The 26,742-nt window shown below is 44.7% G+C and overlaps 1 protein-coding gene across 2 annotated transcripts in view; it reads right to left on the bottom strand.

Annotated features, from left to right (window-relative positions):
* Positions 1-11,333: 11,333 nt before the first annotated feature.
* GPC4 (glypican 4) overlaps positions 11,334-26,742 on the bottom strand; it is a 67,077-nt gene continuing 51,668 nt past the window's right edge. For both annotated transcript variants that reach the window (XM_005526177.3, XM_088062663.1), the window contains exons 4-9: positions 23,511-23,676; positions 17,703-17,833; positions 17,354-17,500; positions 16,818-16,954; positions 14,462-14,637; positions 11,334-13,630 (exon numbers count right to left, since the gene is read on the bottom strand). In XM_005526177.3, coding sequence (XP_005526234.2) covers positions 13,422-13,630; positions 14,462-14,637; positions 16,818-16,954; positions 17,354-17,500; positions 17,703-17,833; positions 23,511-23,676 — 966 coding nt within the window. In that variant the 3' untranslated portion in view covers positions 11,334-13,421. The remainder of the gene's footprint in view (positions 13,631-14,461; positions 14,638-16,817; positions 16,955-17,353; positions 17,501-17,702; positions 17,834-23,510; positions 23,677-26,742) is intronic.

The raw sequence follows: 26,742 nt of genomic DNA, 5'->3' as shown, positions 1-26,742 counted from the left end.
TAAGATAGAGCTCACACACTGAAAGACAGATCATGTCTTGAGCATATTCTGAAACATACTTTTAGGTATTAATTCTGTTATGAAAGCACTAATATCAACCCCCAAATTCAGATGGAGCTGACTCTCACAACAGGGTTAATCACACTGGTACATGTGAAAAAACACAAAAAAGGAATACCTTCCCCAGGCACATGGCATCAGGAACCTCCATCTGCCAGTTTGCAAGCAGGACTTGCAGGTTTGCTCATCACTGGGATAATTCAGGTGTGAATTCATTTCTGGAGATTGCTTTTATAAATGAACAGTTTGTGATCAGATCTCTTTTCTCTTTAATTTTAGTGCTAGAAGGGCACAGATGTGCTCTAGCTCCCCCATTCAGAAACCCTGCCTATAAGGGTGGGAGTGATGGAGGGGGACATTGCTTAGTAGCAAATGGACACTATTCCTCAATACAAAATCATATCCATAGCAAAGCAGTGAAGTTCTTTTATCTTCTGAGAATGTTTTACACCCTTTCAGAACAGCAGAAAAGTAATGGATCACAAAAAACCAGTATAAATAAGCCTGTGCTACTAGAACAGAGGTTCTGACTGGGAAAGACCTTATTGAGAATTGCCTGAGTTAAAGAGGAAGCTTAGGGTCAGACCTTTGGGAAGGGTTTCTCACCTGCTTCTCCAAATGAAGTCATGTGTGGTCCTGCCAGCTCCTGAGTCTTGTCAGGAGATTTTCTCAAGCCACTGATGATGAGTAACGTGCAATGAAAGCCCAGCCTGGCAGGGTGAGGGCCAGCTGAACACTCAGGCAATTTCAATAGTAAATATGAGTGCCTCACTTGTTATTTACCTGGCAGATGAACACTACTTGGAGTGTCTGTAGTAATCAGAATGTTTGGAGACTGGCATTCCCAGTCATGTATTCTTCCTAATTCATCCCATTAAGAAGGACATTACAGATGCTGCTGGTTTATTTTCATTGTCTTAAAGATACGGGCTGCGCTGTAGGAGGCCTGGTTTTGCACAGGGAACATAATTGGTTTGAGATCACTTAAATCTAATGAGATTTCTTTCCTATGTGAGTAGTAAAAACACACATTTCCTGTCCATCTCACAGTCACTGGTACAGATGTTTAGTTCTCTCAATATGTCCCATCACAGGTCTGCAGGAGTACCAAAGAGTGAGTTGCATTTCAGGTTCGTCAAAAAGTAAATTTATATACATTATGATGGCAGAAGTTTTGGCTCCTACGTTTGCCTAAAAGAGAAACAAAACTTTAATTCAGCCTAGTTTTATAATATGAACCCCCAGTTTTTGCCCAGCATCCCATGCACGAGACCTGGCACACCAGGGTGGCTCATGCTGACAGGAGAATGGCCACAATCCATCACAAATGTCAACACATGGCACAGGTGGGGCTGTTGGTGCAGGGCAGTAAATCAGAGAGTCCTGCAGCAGCACTTCCAGCTCACAGCTATCTCAGTTCTCTCTATTTTATGTCTGTACCTCTGAGGGGGTAAAAGATAGAGAGGAGACTTGCCAAAGATCCTACAAAAAATCTCATACAAAACAAGGCATGAAACCAAGAACTGCTGACGACAGTCCTGTGATGGCCCAAACAACACACTCGGGCCAAGTCCTCCTTCCGGAAGGCTCAAGGGAGCACAAATGCTTCATTTTCTAAGAGCAGCTCTACTCCAAGCCTTGCATCTCCCAGGCAGGAAAGGCAGCCAGGTCCCTCTCCATGGAAACTTGAATACCCAAAGTGGTGTGAGCAGCTCTCCCCACAAACAAACTCTTAGTTACACACAGAGAGAAGTATTCTGAAAGGGAAGTGTTGCATCATGGAGTCTCCCATCACTAGTTTTTAGAAAGTTCCAGTAGGAGCCAGGGGGAGATTTGCCCTGAACATTTTTCATGAGCATTTCTGCAGTGCCAACACTGATCACGGAGCCGAGCAGCATGGAAAGCCACACAGATACTTTGAGATGCTAACACAACACAAATAATACTTTTGCTGATCATTAGATCTGTTGGCAGCCACACACCAGTGCCCTGAAGGACACCCCAGGCAACCAAGGGAAACTCTAAATGAAAAACAAGCTGTCAGCCCGCCTGAGGACACAAGATGGAGATGGCAGACGTTTCTAAGGGAGCGTGTTCCTCACTGGCTGCCATCTGGGAAAGCAGGAACTCTGTTTTACTTGAATGCTACTCAGGATTTAGTTTTCAAGAGAAACTGCAAGGCAGGATAACAGACAATGGCACATTTGTCCCAGTGAAGCCTTGAGGCTGACACTGGCAGGGCAGGAGGTGCTCACAGTCCTGGAGCACAAGAGGGGCACCAAGCAACCCTGGCTGCTTGTTCCCACACTGTTCAGCATTCCAGAGCTGCACAGTGGGGTAGATGCCCTGGAGAACCTGCCCTGGGGTGGGTTTCCTGCTTTCAGGGATATGACTGTGCTGCAGATCCAACACAGGCACTCCTTCTTGATTTTATTGACTTGGTTTGCTCTCCACAAATGGATGTAGGGCTATAAAAAAAACAGCAACATACCTTTGGCCTTTAAAAAGCAGCTCAGAGTTCAAGGAGCAAGTGACAGTTTAGGAAGGCTCTCTGGATTACAATTCCTCCATTTCTGGCATGCTTTCATGTTTTTCAGGCATTCAGTGCCAGCTGCTGTAGACAAGGAACCAGGTCACAACCCCTCAGGTGCACCCTCCTCCCACAGCTTTCTGTTCAGCTTGTGTTACTGATCCCAGCCCAGCATGCACAACCAGGGGAGAAACTGGGGCACAGAGGACAGGGGCAAGGCTCTCACTGGAGACAACAAAAGGGAATAAACAGCCTGAATGGGGAATCAAGAGGCGCTGCTGAACTGCTGATATCCCTGGTACTCAGGTTTCTCCTTCAGATCCCACTGACCTGGCCTTTCTCATATCTGTCCACCTCATTTGCAGCAGCTGTTGGCAGCAGCAGAGACCATTTCTTGCTGTGTGCTCAGCCCGTGCCCAAAAGCAGGTCCCAGGCTGGAGTTCAGGACAGGCACCAGGTGGGCTCCAGCCATGCGGAGCTGCCCACCTGAGCCAGGCACGGCGGCTCTCCCCAATACAGAGAACTTCAGAAGTGAAAAAATCACAAATGATCAGCAGCAGCAGGGCTGAGACCCCGCCGGAGCCCACTGGGAGCCCACAGTCCCCGTAGCCAAGTTGGCAATGCCATCTAGTGCATGCAGGCAGAAATAGCAGAGCCAGGTGGGCAGGTGTGCTCGGCCCAGATGTGCGGCCCAGATGTGCCCTCAGCGATGGCACCAGGGCACCCCAGCTCTGCACATTGCCTGCTCCAGATTTTTCCCACCCAGAAAGAGCTTGGCCGTATCCAGATATCCCACTTGCCTGCAGAGGGAGGGGAAATCCTCCCCTTTCCCCAAAGGCTTTCAGCTGAATTTTTCCAGCTACATCAGCCTGTGGTCATTACTGCCAATACAGCTTCACATTTTGGCTCTCTGGCGTCACTCAAATGTAAAACATCTCCCACACAAACATTTTTTTTGAACAAGGCAAACACTCTCACAGTAACTAGAACCATTTCTCTTAAACATGAACAAAGGGTAAGTTTCTTCAGACAAAGGAGCTGAAGGTTTCCTTTTCATGAGAGCATTCTCTGACGCAGACCAAAATCTGTGGCATTCTGGTTTTTGGGTTTTATTCCTGAGTGCCTACTTTAAAAAATTATATTTAGGCTGATCATAATTTTCTTCTTGTGCAACTTTTCTGTAATTTCACCAGGGATTTAAACCTTTTTTTTTTTTTTTTAAAGGGGAACCATTTGGCTTTTAAAAATATTTTTAACCAAAAAATTATACGTCTTTCACTAAAAATGTGTGACCTCTACAAGCAAAACATTTCAGCAGCTATTGAAAACAGATATTTTGTTAAGAAAATTATGAGTTATGGACTTCGTGTTTTGTTGAAAAATGGGTCCATTTCCAGCTCTGTAAGATGCAGCTCATTCTCCAACTGTTATTTTAAGTTGTTCTTCAATCTGATTTAAAGGAAAGAATTTTTTTTCTCAAAGCTTTCTGTATTTTCTGAACCTCTAACAAAACATTCAAGAAGACTCTGTTCCTCATTACAAACCCTTTGCCTTCTAAGTGCTTTATACATTTAATAGGCATAAAAAATCAGAGGAGGAGGGGAACGGGTCTACCTGGGCTTAATTTAGAAGTAGAATTTAATATATAGACCAGGTCCAACCCACTCACTGCTGCTGGGTGTAAGAGCCAGGATTGGCTCCCACTGTGATGTGGAGGTAGAGCAGAGGGATATTTCAGTGGCTACTGGTGTGCTCCAGGGGTTAAATCCACCCTGGCCATGCAGGGACATGTAAAGCCTCTCTGCAGCTGGAGCTGAAGCTGCTGGGGCTGGATGAAGCAGGACTGGAGCAGACTGAATCCGACTGCTGCTGGAGTCAGCAGGAGCCACTCTGCAGGCTTGGAGCTAAGTCAGAGCTTAAATAGGAACTGGAAGGATAAAAGCTTTTGGGATCAAGCCTTAAACCAACAGCTCCTGACTCAGTACAGCCTCGGAGAATGTCTAAAATAACCAGTATCGTTACAGGCCTGCATGTTAAAATAAATGAAAATCAATAATGTTAATAGACATTAATTCATGCTAATAGAATCACTGCTCCAAAAGCAGAGTTAATAAGCCCAGTTAGACCACTACCACTGGCTACATATTAGAAAGACCCAAAATATTTAAATATTGACCACATTCCTTTGAAATTAATAGTATTTCCTTTGGATTACTCATTGATCTTGGCTGAGCCATGCTTGACATCTGGAGCAGTTAAAATAGCAACCTGAAAAGCCACAGTCTGCCACTAATTTTTAAAAGTAAAAAAAAACCAACCCAGTTTTAACTTTTTTGCTCTCATTAATACCACTCTGCTGTCTCAGTGCAGGCCCCAGAGGAGGAGAGCCATGAATACACTGTACACACATTAGCTGAGGCACTGTCAGGGCTGAGGGTGGCTGTACCACCACAGCCTGCCCAGGTAAAGCCCCAGGGCTCCTTACACAGGTCCTGGAAATCCCTGTCTTCCTGGAGGAAAGGGACTTTGCACAGAGCCTGGATTCTCACTCTCATGCTGGAGACATCATTTCACTGCTCATTTTCACAGAAGGAGTCTGGGTTCATCACAGCCAGAACTGCTCCTGTGCTCAGTTCCAAGCCATGGCCCTGTCTGCTCCTGGGGAGGGATGTGCAGCCCCTGCACAACCTTCATCACTGATGGGCTGGAGGGGTTTTGGGTGTTGGTGGGCTTTTTCATCCCTTTAATGATTTTGAAAACCAAGGGTGGAATCCATTGGTTCCTCCATTCATTGAGATAGGATAAATATACGGGTTTGGTCATGGTTTTACTCAGGTTTTCCATGCACCTCACAACTCCTCACAGCTGGGACTCCTGATCCTTTAATGCTCCATGTGTGAGCAGCAAGGACAGGACACCGAGGAAGGGAGCAAACCACCCTATGCAGTGCAGTGGGGCCAAAATCATAATGGGGAGGTTTCTCCCTTCCAGAGGCTTCAAATGCATTTCTGGTTCCTGTGAACGCCTGGAGAATGCAGTGCATAACCCACATACAAACCTGGCTCCTCTGGCTGGCTGCCACCTGCATTTCTCCTCCATCCAGGCTCCAAAAAAACTGCTCTGCTCCCACCCTGCAGCAGGATTAAAACTCTCTGTGAAAAGCCCTACGGGGTGAGCATGGCCCCGTTGGGAGTGTGACCCACAAGCACCTCTGCAATGCCGGATTATAAAGGTGGTCAAAAAGCTGAAACCCCCACTGCCTTTTGATAGAGAAAACCAGCACAGGAATGTGTGGCCAAAAGATGCTACTGCAAGCCCCTCTCAGGAAGGGAGAGGCCAATACAACACCAGGAGATGCATCTAATGCACTTTAAATAACAACAGAGTGAAAGGAAGGACAGGAAACACGGATGGACATGGCAGTGATGCAGCTCAAGTGCTGCACAAGGCACTCCTCTCCTGGCTCCCTCTCATTTCTAACCATCACCTCTCGGTCCAGTCCCACAGCTCTGGGAGCTCCTAGATGATTCCCACACCGTGCCTGCACCAATAGGATGGAGCACACCTTCATGGAATGGAATTCTTATTAATCACCAGTTTGCAGTTAAACATGCCCTCAGTGGCAGGACATTCTTGCACTGAGAAGCAGGGCAGCTCTGCCCACCCTCTGGGGGATTCACCATCACTCTGGTCACCACAAGGCTTCCAGCAGCTTCTCCTGCCTGTTACTGTCCGTGCAAAGAACAGCCCCCACCTTCTCCATGGCTGCCCCCTCCCAGGGACAAAGGACAAGCTGAGGTATCTCTGCACATTATCCCTTCCCCTAGAAAGCCAAATGTCAGAACTACTTAGAATGGAGCACACCTAATTTATTTGGCTAATTAATTTCAGACAGCTAGGCTCCAGAAGCCCTCTGTCAAAGACAACAGCTTCTTTGTAACACTGACTCTCTTGGCCCCTGGCTTGCCCACACAAACACTGACCCCCAACTCTTCCTGCTCAAAACTGAAAATCCCACCACTGTTTTGTAACACAAATTCCTGTTCAATACTCAAGTGGTTTTGAATGCACAACCATCCAAAGAATTTAACAATAAATAAGGAGTGATTGTGTTTTTGGGGGGTTTTTTCCCCCAATTTGGACTGGTTTTTTAACTATGAGAAGAAACAAAGGAAGGAGGTTGTGACACATCAGCCAAAATCTCCGGAGACTTGCCCCAAAACATGGAAGGCCCTGGAACCACTCAGAAGTTATCACTTTGTCTTATTTTGTGAGGCATTTTACCTGAAGCACCCCCCTGGAACACAGCATGGCCTATGTCAGCACACAGGAAATTCAAAGAAAACCTCAAAGTCACTTAGGACTGTTCAAATGAGAGCCACTCAGTCCCTTACTTCACTCTGCATTTATAAGGGTGCCCAGCTCCTCACCTGCAAATAAGGCAGGGTGGCTGCTCACCCAAAATCAGAGGGGTGGTGTGAAGACGCATTCATTGAGAGCTGCCTCCAGAGCCCTGCCACACAGGAAATTACATATTTAGGATTGCACATACCAGCTCCAATACAAACACTCTCTGTTATGAGTACACAAACTAAGGCAGCCATAAAAATAAAAAAAGGAAAAGAAAAAGAAAAAAAACCCTCTTGATTAAATCAGAATTGTCTTTCTGCTGCAGGAATCCAGTGGATATGTGCCTGTAACCTTGCTTCCATTAGAGTCCCTGAAAATGCAGATGCACCCTCCTGTCAACGTCAGTGAAATGCCTCTTCTGGACTTAACTGTCCTCAGATCTGTGACTTGCACAAGACAGCAAGCAGTATGTGGTAGTGGCATGGGGGAAATGGCTGAACATGTACAACAATTAGCTCTAAAAATGTAAGATTCCGGCTATTGTTTCAGTTGCCTGTCCCTGGGGATCCTCAGCATTACTTGTATTATTGGTGATGCTAAATGGGGTTTTCAACAAAGCTGGTCTGAAGGCTTGCAAATGCCAAAACAGCATTTCAACCCATTAAACTTCACAGACGAAACAATTTCTTCTAAAAATAATCATCAGTTCTTCCCACCAGAAAAAATAAAAGTCTGGCCAATTCCTACTGTGCCAAGTTTTCAGCTGGGCCCGATTTTTATGGCAGAGCTTATTAAGCTCTGAAGAAAAGCAGGTTAATAATGGAAACAACCAACAGAGCTGAGTTAGAGGTGAAGAGAAGCCACCCTACACAACAGGGCTGCCAGGAACTGCTGGCAAACGCATTCCACCTTGCTAATCCTGAATTTTCCTGTTCAGACCAAAAGATGTCTTAGCTCCTGCTAACATCCTTGCCATTATGTTGATGCAAATACAGTCACGAGGCAATTACCAGCCCAGCCAAGGGCCAGCCATTGTGGGGTTGACAATAGCTTGTCAGAGGAGAAACAAATACCCTCAACCTTCTCCAAGATTTTAAGTCTCATTAGTGTAAATCAGTAACCCAATTAATGAGGTGTTTAGCATATTGATTTGCATCGGATTACAGGAATTAATGACACACGTAGAGGGACATGCTGGGGAGATGAGCAGCTATGCAGGGGAACTGTAAAGCTGCAATACATGAACGAGGGGCACAGGCACCCCAGATTTTGTGATAGCGATGAAGCTGCTCCCACTCAGCTCCTGTGAAACCATCAGGGTGACAGACATTACCTGGCTGTTGAAATAAATCATAGACTCATCAAGACTGGGAAAAACCTCTAAGAATATCAAGCCCAGCCCTTAACCTATGAATGCCAGGTCCACCACGAAACCATGTCAATGATTAACAAGTGGAGCAGATTTGTTGATGCTAGTAAGAGCTGCTTTTAAAATCAAAACTTCTGTTCTAGCAGCTGCAGCAATCCCTGGCTGGTGTTGAGTGGAGATGGCTTGCAAGGGAGACCACCAAGGTCCATGGGTGAGATACGTTCCCACTCTGCTGCTGCTGGGACACAGGGAATGCACAAGAGGAACAACCACAAAGATCAAAGGTTTGGGGAAAAGGAGCCAGGGCAGCAAGGAACCACAGGGCCACTGCTCATCGTAGTGAGCAGGCTAAAAGGCAAAAGGGTCTCCTTTTGGTCAAGGCAGAGCAGGTCCAGGAAGGAAAAACATCCCCAGTAGTTACCCACCCAACAGCACAGGGAGAGCTACATCACATCAGGACTTACCATCAGCAACCCCCAAAACCTTCTGGGTTTAGCAAAAGCTTCTTTGCCACAGCTGCCTGCTCCTCCTGCACCCAGCTGTGTCCCCAGCTGTGCCAGGCTGTCCAGCCCCTGGGATCATGAAAAGGACAGTTGTCCCAGAGAAGAGGGACAAAGGGACCCGCGTGCCCAGGATGCCTTCCCTTCCTCCCAGGGCAGGCAGCCCCTCCTTGCTCCAATAGTTATAAAAGGACTCTCAATCCATGTAATCCATTAGATACAAATTACAGCAATTTGAGCACACTTAACCTAGAATTACAGCAAACCCATAAAGAGCTGTGTCTTCCCAGGCAATTTACACTGCTACAAGCGATCAAACAAACCACAGCAGAGGATTAAGCAACAAGAAAAGAAAAGCAAACCAAACCCAGAAAACCTGATTCCTGAAATTATCAAGAAATACCCAACATTATCAAGAAATGAGAACTATTACCAGGGCTAGTTCACACTCAGGTGGTCCTAAAACCACCACTACTGCATCATCTTTAACCAACCTGTGTCTTCCAGGTATCTTAAACCATTAAATCCCGGCAATTTGAAAGATGCCATGAAGCACAGCACACTTCACCATTTGGGATCAGGATTGCAGTGTTCCTGCATCAATTTTCACCCCTTTCTACACATTCTTATATTTATTTTTAAATTACCACCAGTCCTAGAGAACATTCTGAAGAAGAGAAGCAGCAGGGGTCAGGCAATCTTGCCAGCCTGGCCAGAACTGCAGTGCTGGTTTATGAACCACTGCAGGCAAGTGTCCCCTGGCCATCACATCTGGCAGAGACACTGCAGTTACCCCAGTGGAGCTCACATGGAAAAAGAAAGCCACCAACATTAAAAAAAAAACCCGTAAGTGCAAGTAGTTTTCCTCCAATAAACAGATAGATTTGTCCAAGCCCTCATTTCCTGCAGCAGCAATGCACACCAGCTTGCACACACCCCCCAGTCCTTGGTTCTCAGGGTCCCCAGGATGCTCCAGGCTGGTCTGCATTGGCAAAACCTGGGTGTCAGCCATTCTAGATTGTGGAGATGTGGCATGGGCTTCCCCAAGGACAAGAGCAAATGCCGTGGTTTTGTGCTGGCCAGTGAAGGGCACAAGCAGCAGCTGTCACTGATCTGCTTATTGCTGTAACTGATGGGGGACACTGCCACATTGACACTGTGGGCTGCACGTAGGAGGGAAGAGGGTGACATTGTGAGAAAGGTGACAAACAGGGCTGGAATCTACTCTAGGATAAGTAACAGCATCCAAAAAGATGGAAGGGATTTGAATGTGCTGTGCTCTGAGATGCCCAACACCAGATGCTACGATGAGGAAGGAGCCAGAACCAAAACAGAGGGCTTGCCTGGTCCAGCCAGGCATCAATCAAAGCAATTAGGGGCTGGTGATGGGAACAAGAGCACAATCTGGTGTAAGAAACGACCACTGTTCCGAGAGGTTGCAACCTCCAGAATTAATGCACCACCTTGCCATGAAGTCAAACACAGGTTGGCTCAGCCAGGACAAGAGCAGGACCCTGCCCTGGAGTGTGGAGACTCCTTGTGTTGCTCTGGCCATTTGTCCTGACATGGGGGGGGGGGCACCAACACAGCACAAAATCAGAGACTCTGATCACAGCCCCATCACATGCTCTCCTTTTCCCCCTCCACGTGCCACCTGTGAAGCCATTTCAGGACAGGCACTGAGCTGTTAAAACAGGTCCTATTAAGAGCTGGATCTTTTAATTCCAGCACTTTGGGAGACAGCACCTCCCATGCTGCCAAGGACACCAACTTTCTGCTTCATTTTGCATTTGAAGCGCACTTACCAGCTCCATTAACTTTAATAATTAATTCTATATATGGGAATTTTTCTTTAAATCATGCTCATAATGGCATTGATCACATGGGAAAAAAAAAACCAACAAAAAACATATGAAAGAGGGGAGCACATGCCTTCCCCGAAGGGAGCAGCATGTCGCATCCCTTCCCGTATGGTTTAGTTTACAAGCTCATGTCAGAGAGCCAACTTCACACACAAACACAAAATAAAAGCAGGAACACAACTTTTGATCGTCCTACATTGATGTTTACTCTTGTTTCCTGCAGCCCCAGGTGACAAATCTGCCCTTTATATACTGGAAAGTCTCTTGTGCTATTAACAAAGTCAACTGGACACGCTTGAAACTGATGGGATGTCGTTACATTGGTGGCTTGTACCAAACTAAAGAATAGTACTTAGTGAGCAATTAGTTATAAAACGATAAATATAAATTCAGAAGTGTTTTTGTTTTCTGAGCAGAAATGCTCAAAACCAGAATTTACAAGGAACTTTCTTACATATGAACACTTAGGCCGAGAAGGGAGATGTTGGAGCAGGCAGCCACTCTGAACATAAGGGCTTTTGTTCCACCAATCTCAGAGCTCTGAAGAAGTTTTACTTTTTTTATTCTTTTTTTTTCTTCATTTAACTCTGCTGGCCTGCCAGCTGGGTATGAGCCAGAAGGGTTATCCAGTCAGACCTTACTGCGATATATTTACAATGGTGGTGCATCTAAGGTTTGTTTATTTCAGGATTAAAATTCAAATGGCTAGAACCAGTTAAATAATTAAAGGGCAATCAGAAAATGCCATGAAACCAAACAAATCAGGAAAAGTCATGGAAACCATCAGCAATATTTAATTCAGAAATTCTCTTTGTTAGGGAACTTTGCTGAAAGAAAACAGCTGGATGTAGTTCAACCCTCTAAATTAAAAACAATCTAACAAGGTCTATAGGGATAACTCTTTCAGCTACATATTGGAGACCAGATTCACTTCTACCAAGTAAATGTAATAGCACTCAAAGCTAGAAAGGAAATTCCTCAGAACTGAGGTAGTTTCTAAGTATCAGCACATTTTCCAGTTCCTCGCAAGACAACTTAGCTATTTACAATCCATTTTTTCCCACACATAAATTTATAGTTTTTTCAATTTTATGGTTCCATGATTTATTTTCTAAAGAAAAATAATCTAACCAGAATATCCCTAACTCTAGTAACATCATGTTTTAATAAATAACTGGCTACTTCTAGTAAAATTAAGCCTCCAGAATTATTTATACCAACCAATACTCTGTCTTTAGAGCTTTGCAGAAATTTGGTGTGAAAATAAAGTTGAGTATAATGCTGACCCTGAGCTAACAAGTAATTAATGCTTCAATATAAAAATAGAAAATTATCCTTTAGGACACATGGGTGGAATAGAGCAAACCTTTTCTCTCTGGATTGCTCTCCTGGCCAGATCCAGGCATCCAGCCAGACCTAAAGGCTATCCAAAGCAGGAAGAGACGTGAAGAACAGTTTTGAGTCTTTCCAAAGACGTTGCTTTCGCTAAACTCTTTCAAAAATTATTTCATCTCTTTTCTTAAAAATATACATTTCTTTTATTCATGAGTTGCTGTTCACCACAACATTGTTCCAACTCCAAAAGCACAGGTAGACAAAGGAGGGTGTTTCACGTAGTGCTGAGAAGCTACAGGTGCTGGGCATCAGGTCTCAGGAGACCAAACACACCCAAAATGAGGCATCTTCAGCCTGCCAGCTCCTGCTTCCGTGTACCTGCAACAGTGCCTGCTCCTTCTCTCTTGCCCCCATCAGAGAGGGAATAAAACTGTTACAAACACAAACCCAACCCCTCCCCACCTGCCCTCCCGCACAGGATTCCTTAAAACCAGAACCGAAACCGTTAAAAATTAACCCAGCATTCAGCTAACAAACGTGCAGACAAGACACATGTTGGCATTTGGATCTGCAAGACCACAAGTTGTTTCCAACTGAACAAGTTTAATGCCTCATTCCCATGGGGGATGCACGTTGGGAACTGACCCACAGGAGTTACAGCTAATTGCAAGGATCCCGGGGAACAAACGACAACTCTTCTCAGCGTCTGCAGAATGGGAATTCTCTGTAGTCCCTTCCAATTTAACCAAACCTCCTGTAAAGCGAGCACAACCTGCTCCTGGCATGAATGCCCTATGCAAACAGGGCCCTTGGCACGATGACCAGCTCTGCCTTCACCTTCTGTTTTTACCGCATAATGAAGACAAATGACTTCCACTTCTCTCCAAATAAGGCAACTAACATAATGTGGATAAATGGGAAGTTAACTACATGAAACATTTTCTGCTTGTTGGGCAATTATTTTTTCCTCATAAGATAACATGATAAATAAAACCTGCTTCTGTACAGATATTTCTCATTTCAGAAACACATACTTGTTACAGGCCAAGAGAAGACCCTGGGGTTTTTGTTTTCATAAGAAATACAGTAAAAGAAAAAACCAAAACAAAACAAAAAAGAAGTGATAAAGACACAAATGCAGAGCTAACTACAGGCTTGTATATACATTTTTGTTATCCACCTCTAACATGGACTCTTGGTGAATGGGATAGACTGGTACTTCCCGTTCCTGTTATTCCCAGGATAGCAAGGGAAAAAAACAATCAGTATCTTTAAAACCAGTGGCAACATAGTAAAAACTGTACACTGTTGTCCATTAACTTAAAAAGCAAAGTCTCTAGATGGTATAAAAGTGAAAGCAGGTGCCTTCTACCTCTGATAATAAAAGTCTTTTCCCCTCCCCCTATGCTGCACAATTATCTCCATTGTCTTTGCATGGCCAAGAACAAAATGCTAAGGAGCAAGGCTGCTTGTGATAGACCGCTTCTGGTGGCAGCAGAAGTGTTCACGGTCTTGTCACTCTTGTTGGAGTTCCCAGTGACCTCGGTGGCGTTGAACTCGAACTCCGGGGAGCACTGCTGGAGCTCACAGCCGCTGCCGCTCTCCTCCCCGCTGCTCTCCTCACCTGGGGAAACAAACACACCTGCTGTCCTCCTCTGCTGGCTGCACAAGGCAGCATGGGGAAAAGGCAAGAGTGAGGCTGTTCTGGTGTTTATGAGAGGGAAGCATGGGTCCCCTGGTTAATGTGATTTCTGTGAGCAGTCATCACGTCTGGGCGATGGGTGCAACCCAGAAAGTCAACCACATCCTGGGCTGCATCAAAAGCACTGTGAGCAGCAAGCCAGGGGAGGGGATTCCCCCCCTCTAGTCCACTCATGAGAACCCACATGGAGCACTGCATCCAGCTCTGGGACCCCCAGCACAGGAAGGATCTGCTGGAGGGAGTCCAGAGGACGACACAGAAATACTCAGAGCCTGAACACCTTTTCTATGAATCCAGACTGAGAGAGCTGGGATTGCAGCATTAAGACAAGGGGTAGTGGTTTTAAACTAAAAGAAACTAGATTTAGATTTTATATAAGGAAGAAATGGTTTTATGATGAGGGTGGTGAAACTCTGAGGCACAGGCTGCCCAGAGAGTGGTAGGTTCTCCATCTCTGGAGAGACTCAAGGTCAGGCTAGTTGGATGGGGCTCTGAGCAGCCTGATGTAGTAGATGATCTCCCAGCTCATTGCAGGGGTGTTGGACTAGATGACCTTTAAAGGTGCCTTCTAACCCAAACCTTTCTATGGCTTTGTGGGAACACCCCTCCTCACACAGCCTGTCGGAGAGGCTGGTTCCCACCCTCCTCACTAACATGCTTACCCACAGCTGAAGCTTAACCAGCTACCCGTGTTACCATGAAATCCAATTAAAAGGGAAAAAAGAAAAAGCAAAAGGCAAACAGCAAACATACTTATGTCAATGAAGTCGACATCATTCCCACTGTAGGCATTCTTCAGCTTGTTGGTCATCACCCGCAGAGCCATGATTTGCCGGCGAATCACCATGTCTGGTTTGGTAATGTCAACTTCAACCTCTGGGTTATTCACTTGACTTGCTAAGCCATTTCCAGTCACTGCAAAGTCATACCTGAAAAGAAACCATTCCTGCTGGTACCAGAGCTACAGCTCAGCAGGGTCCCATGCTGAAGGATGACAACATGGGAACACTGCAATGACATCCCTGCTTTCAGTCTGGGTAATATTCTGAGCCCAACAGCATCTTTCCACATGATAAACCTCACACAGCCCTTCTTACCCCATCTCCCTTCCCTGCAATCTCTACAGCATGTGGAATGAAGGACTGTTTTAATTTGCACTGTGCCACAAGGGCAGGGGAATGACAATTTTCTCCCCAACTTGAAAAGAAAAATCTGGGGTTTATATTAATAATAGCTTTCAACAGCATAAATCAGCTTGCTGCTGGCTACAGAGCAATACATGGTGCTGAGATGCCTTGATGCCAGTTGGATGACACTTTTGGGAACACAACCTTTGAGACCATAGTTAGCCCACAGAAACCTATAGTAACTGTTGTATAGTGTTGGAAGCAAGAGTATCATTCTAGCTTTGAGTATTGCACCTTAACCATCAAGCTGGGATATTGAATGCGTGCTTCTCACCACGCAGACGTGAGATGCAATTTCCCTAATAACCCCAGCAAGAGAAACACCTGTGATGCTGAAGATGAGATCCTGAAGCCCCACACATCAGAGAAGGGGAGAGGCAAGATGCTCAGCTTCAGAAGGTGTACATGCTCAGGTCTGAACACATATACAGCCTCCTGGTTTAAAAGAGAGACTGAGCAACAAAACCCAACAGATTGCATTTCCTGACACAGGTATTTGGAGTATCATCTTATACAGCAGGGATAGGACACATTCCCTTCTCCTCCAATTACCTGGCTTGCTAGAAAGATCAGTTTAACAGAAAAGAACATTACTTTTCTTAGTTATGATGCCAACATCAGTATCACAAGAGAGAGAAAAGCCTTTAGCACAGTCTACTGATCCTGGACATTGGGCAGTGAGAAGTAAGCATTCTCTGAAAAGCATGCTCAAACCCTGACCTATATATATGGGAGTGACAATGACAGTGATAATTGGTAATGACAGTTTTGTTATTATTTGTGATCAATATATGTTTCAAAGAAGTCTGAGACCAAAGAGCGGAAGGCTACTGAAATTCTGCCTTATCAGAGCCATGGAGAAAACAGTAAAGCAAATTATCTTGTCCAACCCACATAGGTTATGCAGCCTGCCCTGTCTCCTTGCCAAGTCTCCATCTCTCCTTGATACTGGTGCCCCTGCACACACTGGGGGTATCTGCTATGAAAAGCCCCTAGAAGCTGCTGACAAACACAATTTCAGGAGGCAGAGCCATTTCTTGTCACATACACCCAAAACATCACCCTAGCGAAGTGTAGCAGAGTTTTAGGCACACACAAAACAGTGCAAAATTATGAGGTCTGGCTTAGTGCTGTGGCCCAAAACTATCAAGAGCAGAACCTACTATTACTTAGAAAAACTGCTGGAAAACCCCAGACAACTGCTTTTTTTAATGGAACATCTTGGACTGTGATTATTTCCTCAGTAAGCAAACAGAAAAAAAAAAAAAAAAGAAACTTTTATTTCCAAAATAAAAGTAAAACAGTTACATAAACCATATGACAGAAAAACTCTGGCTTAGTCATGTGTTGGCAATTTTTTCCTTACAAGAAAAAAAAAGAAGAAAAAGAGAGAGTTTTGTAACTCTTTTTTTCCATATAAAGTGTGAATGTAACCACTGGCCCCCTTGTGCCACTGACCTCAGCAGTGGAGAAGGTCTCCAACCTCCATCATCCCTGTCCTTGCTGCTCAAAGAAACCAGTTCCTGGTGGAAACACCAACTGGGGGAACTGGGGCAACAGCACTGTCAGACAATCCAAGCACCTCTGCTCTGTGGCTGCAATATAGGATTTTGTACAGATCATCTCCCCAGTTCCACAAACAACTAGTAAGGGGCTTAAGTCCAAGGAGAGATGACCTATTTGGGTATCTGTGCTCTGTTCCCTCCTCTAGAAGAAACTCCCACATAGAGGTTGGACAACACTTTGGTGCTACATTCCAGCTCTCCCATCTACAAAAACTAAAGGGGTAATAGCAGCAGCCTGTCTTGGGTGAGCTGCAATCACTCCTGTAGGAGAAAAGGGCTCAGGGAGAGGTGTCAGGACACAGGGAAAGTCTGCAGTGAGAGGGAAAGAGTTAACCAGGGGCAACAGCACCACCAAACCTGCTCTTGGCGCTCCCATTCCAGCACTCGTTCTCATTGACAGTGCCTACAGACATCTTTTCATCATTGCAAATGTTGCCAGGAAGAGATGACCAAAATTTTTTGGCTTGTTTCAGCTTCTCTTTCACATCAGTAACCTATTAAATAAAAGAAAAAAAAGAACACAAGACATAATCCAGAATACCAAATGCTCAGTAAAAGTGAAGTTGGGAAGGTATTTTTTATCACAACAGACGTGTACAGGCCAGATCTTCAGGCTGTAAGTTTTGATGGTTGATTTACTTTTTTAATACAAAATTAAACACTGCTCCTCAAACACATATTATTCATATGCCAAGCTTTTAACACAGGCACTCCTCTGACATAGAAGCACTGAGGTAATTAATGTCTAGAACTATGGACAGATTACACCCCTTAGAGAGTTTTAAGACAGCCAAGGAATATTAAGAAAGCCTATCAATTAAAAATGGTAAATTATACACTGTGGTACCTGAGTATGAAGCGCCTGTGTGGCACCAGCATGAACAGACACTCACCAGTCGGTCCAAGCTCGTGCCAGCAGCTGTTGTTGGTCGTTCCTCTGGGTTGTAGGGTCTGAAACGAGCACTGAAACTACTTTCAGAGACAGAGCGAGCAGTCCGGCCTTGGGAAAGTGTTTTTGGCTGGCCACATCCCTGGAAAACCTATGGGAGAGAAGGAAAGGATTTTATGAAATAAGAGGTCACAAGAGCTTCTCTCTTCCAGGGTCCAATGCAGTATCTGCCCAAAATAATACATTAGCTTTATATATATTTGAAAGGGCATTCAAGAAAATGCATATTGACAAGAATAGGGAAATAACACACATTAAATAAAAAAACTCAAGTGTCCTCTTGGCTCATTTACCTTCTGAGACACCTGCATGCTGTTCTCCTGCATGTTCATGATCGCATCTGAAATTTTCACATCAATGGGGTCCATGACAGACTCAATGTTGAAAGGTCCCTCCAGCCTCTCTGCTACCAGCAGCATTGAATCTAACACACAGAGAGAAAAATGAAGGACTTTAACAGAGGAGCTTCAGGAGTAAGAGTTAAGAAGGGTAACAGTTTGAGCACATGGACATTAACCACTGCAGTGTCACCTCTGACCAGCACACATCTCCAGGAAACATTTTGCTCGGTTCCCAGAGCCTACACCTTCACCAGACACTTAGATGCTGCCAGCACCAAACCACAGGCTCACGGACATCAAAAGCCATCACAGCCTGCCAACAGCAGCCTGTAATCAGCTCCTCCCATCAGAACAAGCATTACTAACACTCTCCTTTCCATGCTCGTTTATTAAAGGTTGCCTTGTGTCATTTGTTTTTCAACACTGCTTCCAAAGCCATCATCTTCCTCATGCTGGTCTTGAGCACAAGGCACCAACACGCAAGGGTCCAAGATAATCCTTGATACCATCTTTCCCTTATGGACAGCTACAGGAATTTTCCTGCCTGGGGAAGCCAAAGGATTGCAACTCCTAGAATTATATGGACAATTTGCATAAGGGAGGGAGTCTGTGTGAGAGGAGGGTGAGTGCTGTACACTCATGGTGTATTTGACACATCTCTAAGTAAGGGGAGATGGAAAGTCCCTCAGCCAACACTGGGTCACTCCTCCTGTGCCGACATGCATGTCCTCATCAAATGCATCATTAAACACAGCAGCTACTGGACCATCCACTACTTCCTCTGGGAAATTATTACTGTCATTAAGGCTTTCACCCTGCACTGCATTTAAACCCTCTCTCTGGTTCTCCCTTACAAGGCGCCTCCAGGAATACACCTGGCACTAAGCTCTTGTCTCTTCTCACCCATCGCGACTTCAATTTACTGTTAGCTTTCACTGTAGTCCCTCAACCCCAAAGTATTTGCTGGTCTCCTCTCCTGCATCATTTCATGATGCTCTGCCACAAACTCATCTTTTTCCAGTTGTATCTAATTCTTCATTTTTTTCCTAGCCTGAACAGCCCCTCTGGCCCCAAAGAGCTCCTCCCTGCTCCTAAGATATGCCTGGTCCCTTCCATTAACGAGAAATGGGCGTTTCACACTCAGTCTATTAATCTTTCTCATGACATTCATCCTCCTCCTAAGTGCAGAAGGTACTTTGCACAAACAGAAAACTTCTGTGAGCTCTGGCTATCTGTTAAAGCTCTATAAAGAAACTCTATATACTGAACAATTTAGTAACAGCTCTGCCTTAGTGCCCAAATCATGTTAAATACACTACATTAAAAAACCACAAATGATGAAAAATACACAACTATTTGTGTATGTAACATTATTATTATTAATAATAAAAACAACAAAACCCACCAATTATAACAATAATCCAACACCATAACCCCAACATGAATTGCAGATGCCTTCCTAGCCTGTAAATCCAGTTTTTAAAGAAAACTCAGTATTCTGACGATTTGCTGGCTGTTAGTTAAAGAACTATCATTAATTAACCCCTTCTCACTCTCTCAGCTCCACCAAGGTGTGGGTGTTTAGGAAGTGAGTCCTGGTGGTGCTGGAGGCCCCAGGAAAGGCCCTCACTCTGCAGCACACACCACCAGCATCAGTGACAGAGCTCTTTGCAGGGCACGGCTGGAATTTCACCGTCAGGGACTACAAACAGGTCTGAACTAAATGCATTAAAAAAAAAAAAAAAAAGAAAAAAGGAAAAAAAAAGGGGGGACGGTAATAACAAATGAAACAAAGACTCTTAGACTGTATTGTGGTGGGCTCCAATAAAGTGATGCTTCAAATCTCTGAGTAATGACTGCTAGCATGAATATACCATTGTGCCGGAGGAGAGAAAAATGCTTTTGATGTGCCACCAAATGGAGACTTTTGTAAACAAGTGGAGCACAACTTAAATGTGTTCATCATTGTCAAAGCTTTTGGGGTTTTTCACGCGCATAAAGAACATCCCAGTGTAGTGTGGAGGAAGCCGCTCATTTCAAATAAAAATATTATGAATAGACAGATAATAAAACACACAAAATGCACAGGGTTTTGGTTTTTTTTAAAAAAAAAGAAAAATCATTCCATTTTGTAACTACTTAATTCTCTGAGTGGCCAGGAAAGGCCACAGATCAATAAAGTGTTTGTGAAAGACTGAAAGGAAACATAAACCCCAATTCTTCTGGCTGTTTGGCATCTTTGTAAACTTTGAGCCGGGCAGGCCATCCACAAGACCATGGGAATGTAGAGCGAATTGGGTCCTTTGTTAGCAGGGGTGCCATGGCATTCCATGTATCACAGCCCAGGAATGCAGCCTCTGCTTTGACTGCCGATAGAGAAAATGCATTCGGCCTCCAGCAGAGCTGCCAAAGCTGGCGAGAAAAGATAAGGAAAGTAGTAATTGGAGTTGGGATTGATACTGGCAAGGAGCACTAAACGAAATAAACTTTCATTAGAAAGGGGTGGGGAGGAGCAAGGGCTCCGGAGGGGGGGAGCTCTGCCTCATCCACAGTTTTGATTTTGGAAGCATCCTGCAAACTTTTACCTCCCACCAGGAGCTGGCTGGTGTCCCCACAGCAGTGGTGGCGAGCAGTGGTTCTCTCTGGCAGCCCCATCTGATGTTGCTAAGGCTGGCTGGGGTTCAGGGCACTGCCAGCACTGCTGCCTGGAGGAGGAGAGGCTCCTGCTCCAGGAACCTCCTCATCTCATCTGGGAGATGAGTTCTGAGCAACTCAGAATTTTTCCATTATGGGGAGGAGAGAGGAGTTGATTACAAATAACAAGAATTTTCCCCAGCTCTCGTGCAAAGTAAATGATATTTGTAAGCCTCAGTGAAATGGCTCAGCTTTGCTTCACAAAAAAACCCAACTTTGGCAGAATGAAAAATGCACCCGGGCCACATATTACAAACACACAGCATGGCAAAGACTGTCACTCCTCCCTGTGATTGGGAAAAAGAAGTGGATTTAGGTGAAAAAAAAAACACAACCAAGACACACCATCTAGCACCATCCCTTAAAGACCCTTTTCCTCTTGCATACATTTGTCCTTGCTACTGGCATTGAGACAATCCTTGGCAACAAAGCACCTCGCTCTCATGAAGGAAAGCAATTCTTTCTCATTGTGCCACCAATAATCAGAAACCCACATCTTCAGCCTCACTGTCTGACTTGAAGAACAAAAGGCAGTTTTCAGTCTTAACCCCAAGATCTGATTTAAAAGGGGAAGGAAGGAGGGGGAAGACCTTGACCATTCATTAACAACAATCTTTTTTCTTTTTTTTTTTTTTTAGAGGGGGTGGGGGGGGTGAAAAATTCTTTGCACACAAAGTAGTACTCCAGATATGTATATGGAGCCTGAATTCAACATCTTTGAGCAGAGTAAACCTTTGTGGAGAAAAAAAAAATCATGAAAAGGCACTGGAGATTAACACTGTTCATTCATGAAAGCTCCAACCCCCCAACAGCCTGTTTGAAACAAAGTATACCCCTGTCTAATTGGTGTACAATTGTGTCAGGAATAGAGGGAGAAATAATTTAGATAGTTAAAGGGGAGAAAAGAGTACAATTCGGTCATTATTTCATACTCCTCAGCTTTAAATGGTACTTTGGAGAAATAAGGAATTACGAAGTCTTCTTGTCTCAAAAAACCTACAAACTTTACATCCCAGCTTTACATAATTGACTTACTTATAGACCCAGTACACAGACAAATGAGTATTTCACATGCACCCACATTCATATAGATTTGCAGCACTTGCTGCAAGTTCTCTAATTTAACTATTTTTAAATTGATTTGATAGATTCAAAATCTGCTTTTGACTCATAATAAATCATTGACATAACTTGGCACTCAAACTGATGATGTAAAATCTCAATGAGACCGTGGAGATGGGTTTTTGGGATTTTGTGAGGTGGTTTGGGGGGAATTTTTTGGGGTGTTATTTCTTTAATTATTTAAACCTTTAAACACACACACAAGATACTTGTGGCATATGCCCAGCCCTAAACACCAGATATATTTAATTTGTCTCGAGTTGCAAACTGAGAGAGAAAGCAAAGTCTGGAACATAACCAGCACCTGTTCACTTATTAAATTGTCTAAAGAAAGCACAGCTTAAGTTTTCTGTATCTGTACTCCACTGCAACCATCAACACAGAGTGCAAGAACCAAGCAAATACTGCCAATAAATGTAATGAAGCTTAATACCATACTTAAGTAATGAGTGGGCAAGAAACCTTTTGGGAAAGAAGCACCGCAAGAAGAAAGCTTTGCTTCTGACCTGGAATCACATGTATTTATTTTGTCTTGTTTAATAATCTTAATTATTGTAGGCAGTCCCTGATCAGTCTCGTGTGACAGGGCTCGCCGGCTTGTCCCGAGGTTCGTTTTTAGCTGCATACCACCTACAGCAATTAGCTGCTTGTGCTTTTGTCTGTTTTCTGGCATTATGCCCTTCCCTTTCATGAGATTCTTCTTTTCTACTTGGACTAGATGTTTGCAAGTCTCCTGGCTTTGAGCTATTTCAGCAACAATTGTAGTTGAAATACTTAATATTCTCATGAGAAGGACGGCTATGAGGACTGAGGCGGGGGGGGGGGGGTGTCAGCCTCACAGAGAATTACTTGGAAACCCAACTTAGTGTCACATTTAGCTCCCTATATGGAATACACACACAAAAACATCCTGCACACATTCAGTTGGCATGGGCAGCAAAGTGAAAATCCAGTGCACAAAACAGAGGAAAGAAAGTTCTAAGACATAAATGTAGCCTGAAATGTCAGCTAGCAGCAATTTCTTTTTTTTTTTTTTTTTAATCTTGCAATTTAGTGAAACAAAAATCTTTTCTTTCTAACAATCTTTTTTTTTTTTTTCCATGAGTGGAATGGGAAGAGTACCACAGCATTTTCAGTAGCAGCAGATACTTTGTATGTGCACTTCATCACACATTAACTAGAGTGAAGTGACTGCTCCCAAAGGACGCTCAATCACAGATAAATAAAAATTCCTGGAAAAGCAGCACAAATGAAAACATTTAACATTATCTATTGCCTGTGCCCCAAAGTGAGATGCACTGTCAATTCTGATGAGCCTTGACCCAAGGTAGAATTTAACATTTCAGTGTAAATTTTATGTACTGAATGATAATGTGTATAAGCACAGAACAGTGTCATGCAAGACCTGCTGACATCGCAAAAGGATGGCGGACAAGCACCAAATGAGCTGTTTGAAAACAGATTCAGTCATGTCCTGTTCAATTTTTTAGTGTAAAATCCAGGCCTACTGGCTTTTCCCAAAGCTCTTTGTGGCTGGCAAGGAGACTCCCAAGCTGCTGAAGGAGAAAACTGACTTCTAGTGACTTCAGGAAGGATAGCAGTATGGTGACAACATGGTGTAAGTAGTACAGAAAAACCAGCTTGCACACATGCTTGGTCCAGCAAGAAGAAACATTCCAAGCCTACAAGCCCATGCCACCTCCATCCTCCTAAAGCTTGATGCAACAGAAGTCACTGGCACAACATTCTCATTTATTTAGAGGTTAATGTGAATGGCAAAATGTGTGCTGTACAGAGAGGTGTGGAAGGAAAAGATACCCATCACAGACACCCAGATACCTGAAAAACCTGCTACAGCTCAGCACAGCCACTCACAGTGCTATTCAGGTGAGGGACACAGTATCAGTGCAGACCTACATGTGGTTTTAACCCATATTGTCTTACCCATAAAGATATTCCACTCGGCATCCAAGTCCCCTTGATTGGCCAAGCAGCCTCTCATGACATTAAAGCAGTAGTTGTAGCAGGGCTTTACTGACACCAGACCTCGGCAGTGTGGGCAGTACATCATTTTCAGCAGCGCTCGCGTACCCTGCGGCGTGGGGTTTACCTTCACGAGAGAAAAAAACAAAAGGACAAGAAAATTAGCCCTCAATCACCAAAGCAAAAAACCCCACACATTTACCCCAAGATGAACAGGACAGAGCTGTGCAGAAGAGACGTAGAGGGGTCAGCCATCACCATCTGGTCCCTGCTTATGTGGTCCACAGATCTGGGGAACAGATGAAAGGGTCTGGCTCACCTCCTTGGGTGTATCTGCCACTCCAGGGGACACAGACAGCCCCCATCTCTGCAAAACATTATTTGTACCATGCAGTACACCCTGTATGATGTGGGACCCCTCCCAGGGCTGCAAGGACAGGCACCCTAAGGGGACAGGCAGCACCACTCAAGCTCAGGAAAGGCAGTAAAATACATCCAAGTTAAAAGATGTCAGACAAAGCTGCATTCTAAACACACGCTAAAGATGATAATGCCTGGATTTTTCAGGAAAAAGCAGTATGTCAATACGGCATGTCTGACACGATTCCTGTACCAAACCCACTGGGAGTATATGCCCACCTCCCCAGCAGGGCTGTGGCTCTTCCTGGACAATCACCCAGCAGGGCTCCCCAGCACAGAGGCCAGCTCCTTTATATCACATTCAAGTCCCTCAACACAGCATTTACATGACAGATACCCGGGTTCATTTATACTCAGCACTCATCACGCTCAGTAACGCCATTCCCCACACCCGAAGGAGGTGGCAGCTACAACCCTGCAGCTGAGGACAAGCCGGGAGGACCCTCAAAGCCGCAGCACAGCCGCTGGGCGTGCGAGCGGAGCTGTCTGCAGCAGGCACGTCACCCCTGAGCCCTCAAAAGGGCTGATTTCCAAAGTGACTCATGGTCATTCATGTTTGATTCACTCTCTGGCCCAGCCTCAAAACATTCATTGAAACCATTTCCATCCAGCCAGTCCAAGGAACATTAGCTCCATCCCGACCACACGGTGGGCCCATCTCAAGCACTGAATAGAGAAGGTCCCTCAAGAGTAAGTTTAAGTGTTAATTAGCCACACATGAAAACTCCTTGTAAGGTGTTTAGGGAAGTGCTCTAAAGAGGCTGTGATCCAAGACTGTGCTGGAGGAGACACAAATGGATCCCTGAGAAAGAGCAAAGTCCCTCAACACAAACAGCTGGAGATGTGGATGGCCTTCACATGTCACCTGCTGGAGGTTTGGGAACTGACTTGATGGCAGAGAGGACAATAAAACTAAGTGGAGATGAATGTACATGAGGAAGATCTGGTACCACATATATGCTGAGGACCTTACTATTGCCCATCTCAGTGCAAGAACTGCGGAGAAACTAAGCCTAACCTTCTAGTTCAAAAACTTGTTGACAACCCATGAAATTAGGAGGCAACAGGTTTTAACAAAAACAAATAATAATTAAAAAAAAGCATTACATAATCAGGCTGGCTTTGCTAATAACATCAGCAAATTTTCAAACCTTCATTTCTTATAGAAAGAGATGACAGATAAAGACCTGCTGTGTTTCTGACAACTCCAGAAAAACCACGGTTTCTCTTCAATGGGCAAGTGAACTGGTCAGAGAGACAGAAGAACAATTTTCTGCAGCTAATGCAGCTCAGTGCTGGATTTTGGCTGGCCAGCAATGTTCATCAGATAGCACTTTACCCTTCTGTTGTCCACAAAGAGCCTGTTTGGCTGAGAAGGAGAATCCACGTAGAAAGCTGTTTGTGATGGCTGTGGAATCTGATTCAGATGCTCCACTGCATATATACATTTTATATTCTAGATATATATATATATTTGGAAGGCACAGTGGGAGCAGGAGTCCCAGCAGAAGGCTCCCTATTGGGACAGCATGGCTTTAAAGGAGAGCTGGATCAAATACTAAGAGCTCAAGCAACAGAAACCAGCTAAATCAGATGATTTATAGTTGGAAAACTGGAAACAGACAAATGTAAAGGTATCATCTGCTATCCAGATGGTGCAGTCCTTGCACAACAAAAAAGTGGCGGGGGGAACTAAATAACATCTCACACCCAGAGACAAGCTCTGAAGGACGCTCAAGTTTAGTAGTTTAGTTGTTTCTCTGATAAAAATCCCTTCCTGTGTCATTCAGCAGTAGGTGACAGGACCTCCACGCTAAGTCCAGAGGCTTATCAGTTGATCCTGGCCATCCATAAGGCACTGTTAGCCCTCAAAGGAGTGCTCTGCATCCTCCCCAGAAAGAAAAATTAGGATAATGTTGATAGCACAAGCCAGACTAGAGCAGTTTGAAGTGGAAGAGGAGCAGGAGGATTCCCCAACCCTATTGTGGAAAACTGCAGCCTTATGAAAGGGATTGCACAGCAGCATGCAGCAAAACCCCACCGGCAGAGCTGTGACCATCCCCTTCCCATCTTAAGTTCCCACCTCGCCCCACAAGTGCTGAGAGGCTGCAGCCCTGCAGCATCCCCCACTTAGATATTCCATAGGGATTGATCCTAGAAAAATCCCAGCAGATGCAGGGGAAACTGAAGCTGCTTTCCTGCATTCCACAGCAGACAATATGCAATGGTCACTTGGATTAGGTCCTTTAAGCAAAGACACGGGGCGATTTTAAAGCAAGTGAGGTTTCGCTTCCTTCCCCACATAGGTTTGAGTCCTGCACAGAGCTGAGCAGAGAGTGATCACAAAGGGGAGATGGAAAAGACAAACCCCAGCCTGCAGTGACTGCCAAGCTGAGCCCAGCTACTGATGGATGTAACCCACAGGGAAGCTGTTAGGGTGTAATACAGTCACAGGTAAAGAGGAAGATAATGGGCAAATTGATCAGTCTAGAACTGGCATTTTATGGCATCAAAAAGCAACAGGAAGGCACAATCAGAGATCACTCTAAGAGAGAGTTTTGGGGAAGACCATGAGCAATTACACCTCATTACAACAGTGATAAATGCTTAACTGCTGAGTACCACTGCAAGAAAAACCTTAACCCCTGGCACAGGGCCCATACCCAGTCCAAACCAGCTCTGGCTCTGTCAGTGGGGTGTGCCATATGTTGCACTGGCAATTCTTCACAAGCTTTTAATGTTGGCCCTGCCATGCCAGGTGCAAGCTCTTAAA

The sequence above is a fragment of the Pseudopodoces humilis genome, chromosome 15, assembly GCF_049639895.1.
Source record: "Pseudopodoces humilis isolate 2021_Gansu_Grassland_sample_001 chromosome 15, ASM4963989v1, whole genome shotgun sequence".
Taxonomy (NCBI): domain Eukaryota; kingdom Metazoa; phylum Chordata; class Aves; order Passeriformes; family Paridae; genus Pseudopodoces; species Pseudopodoces humilis.
The sequence above is the reverse complement of the archived record's forward strand: the minus strand, read 5'-3'. Positions and strand labels throughout refer to the sequence as shown.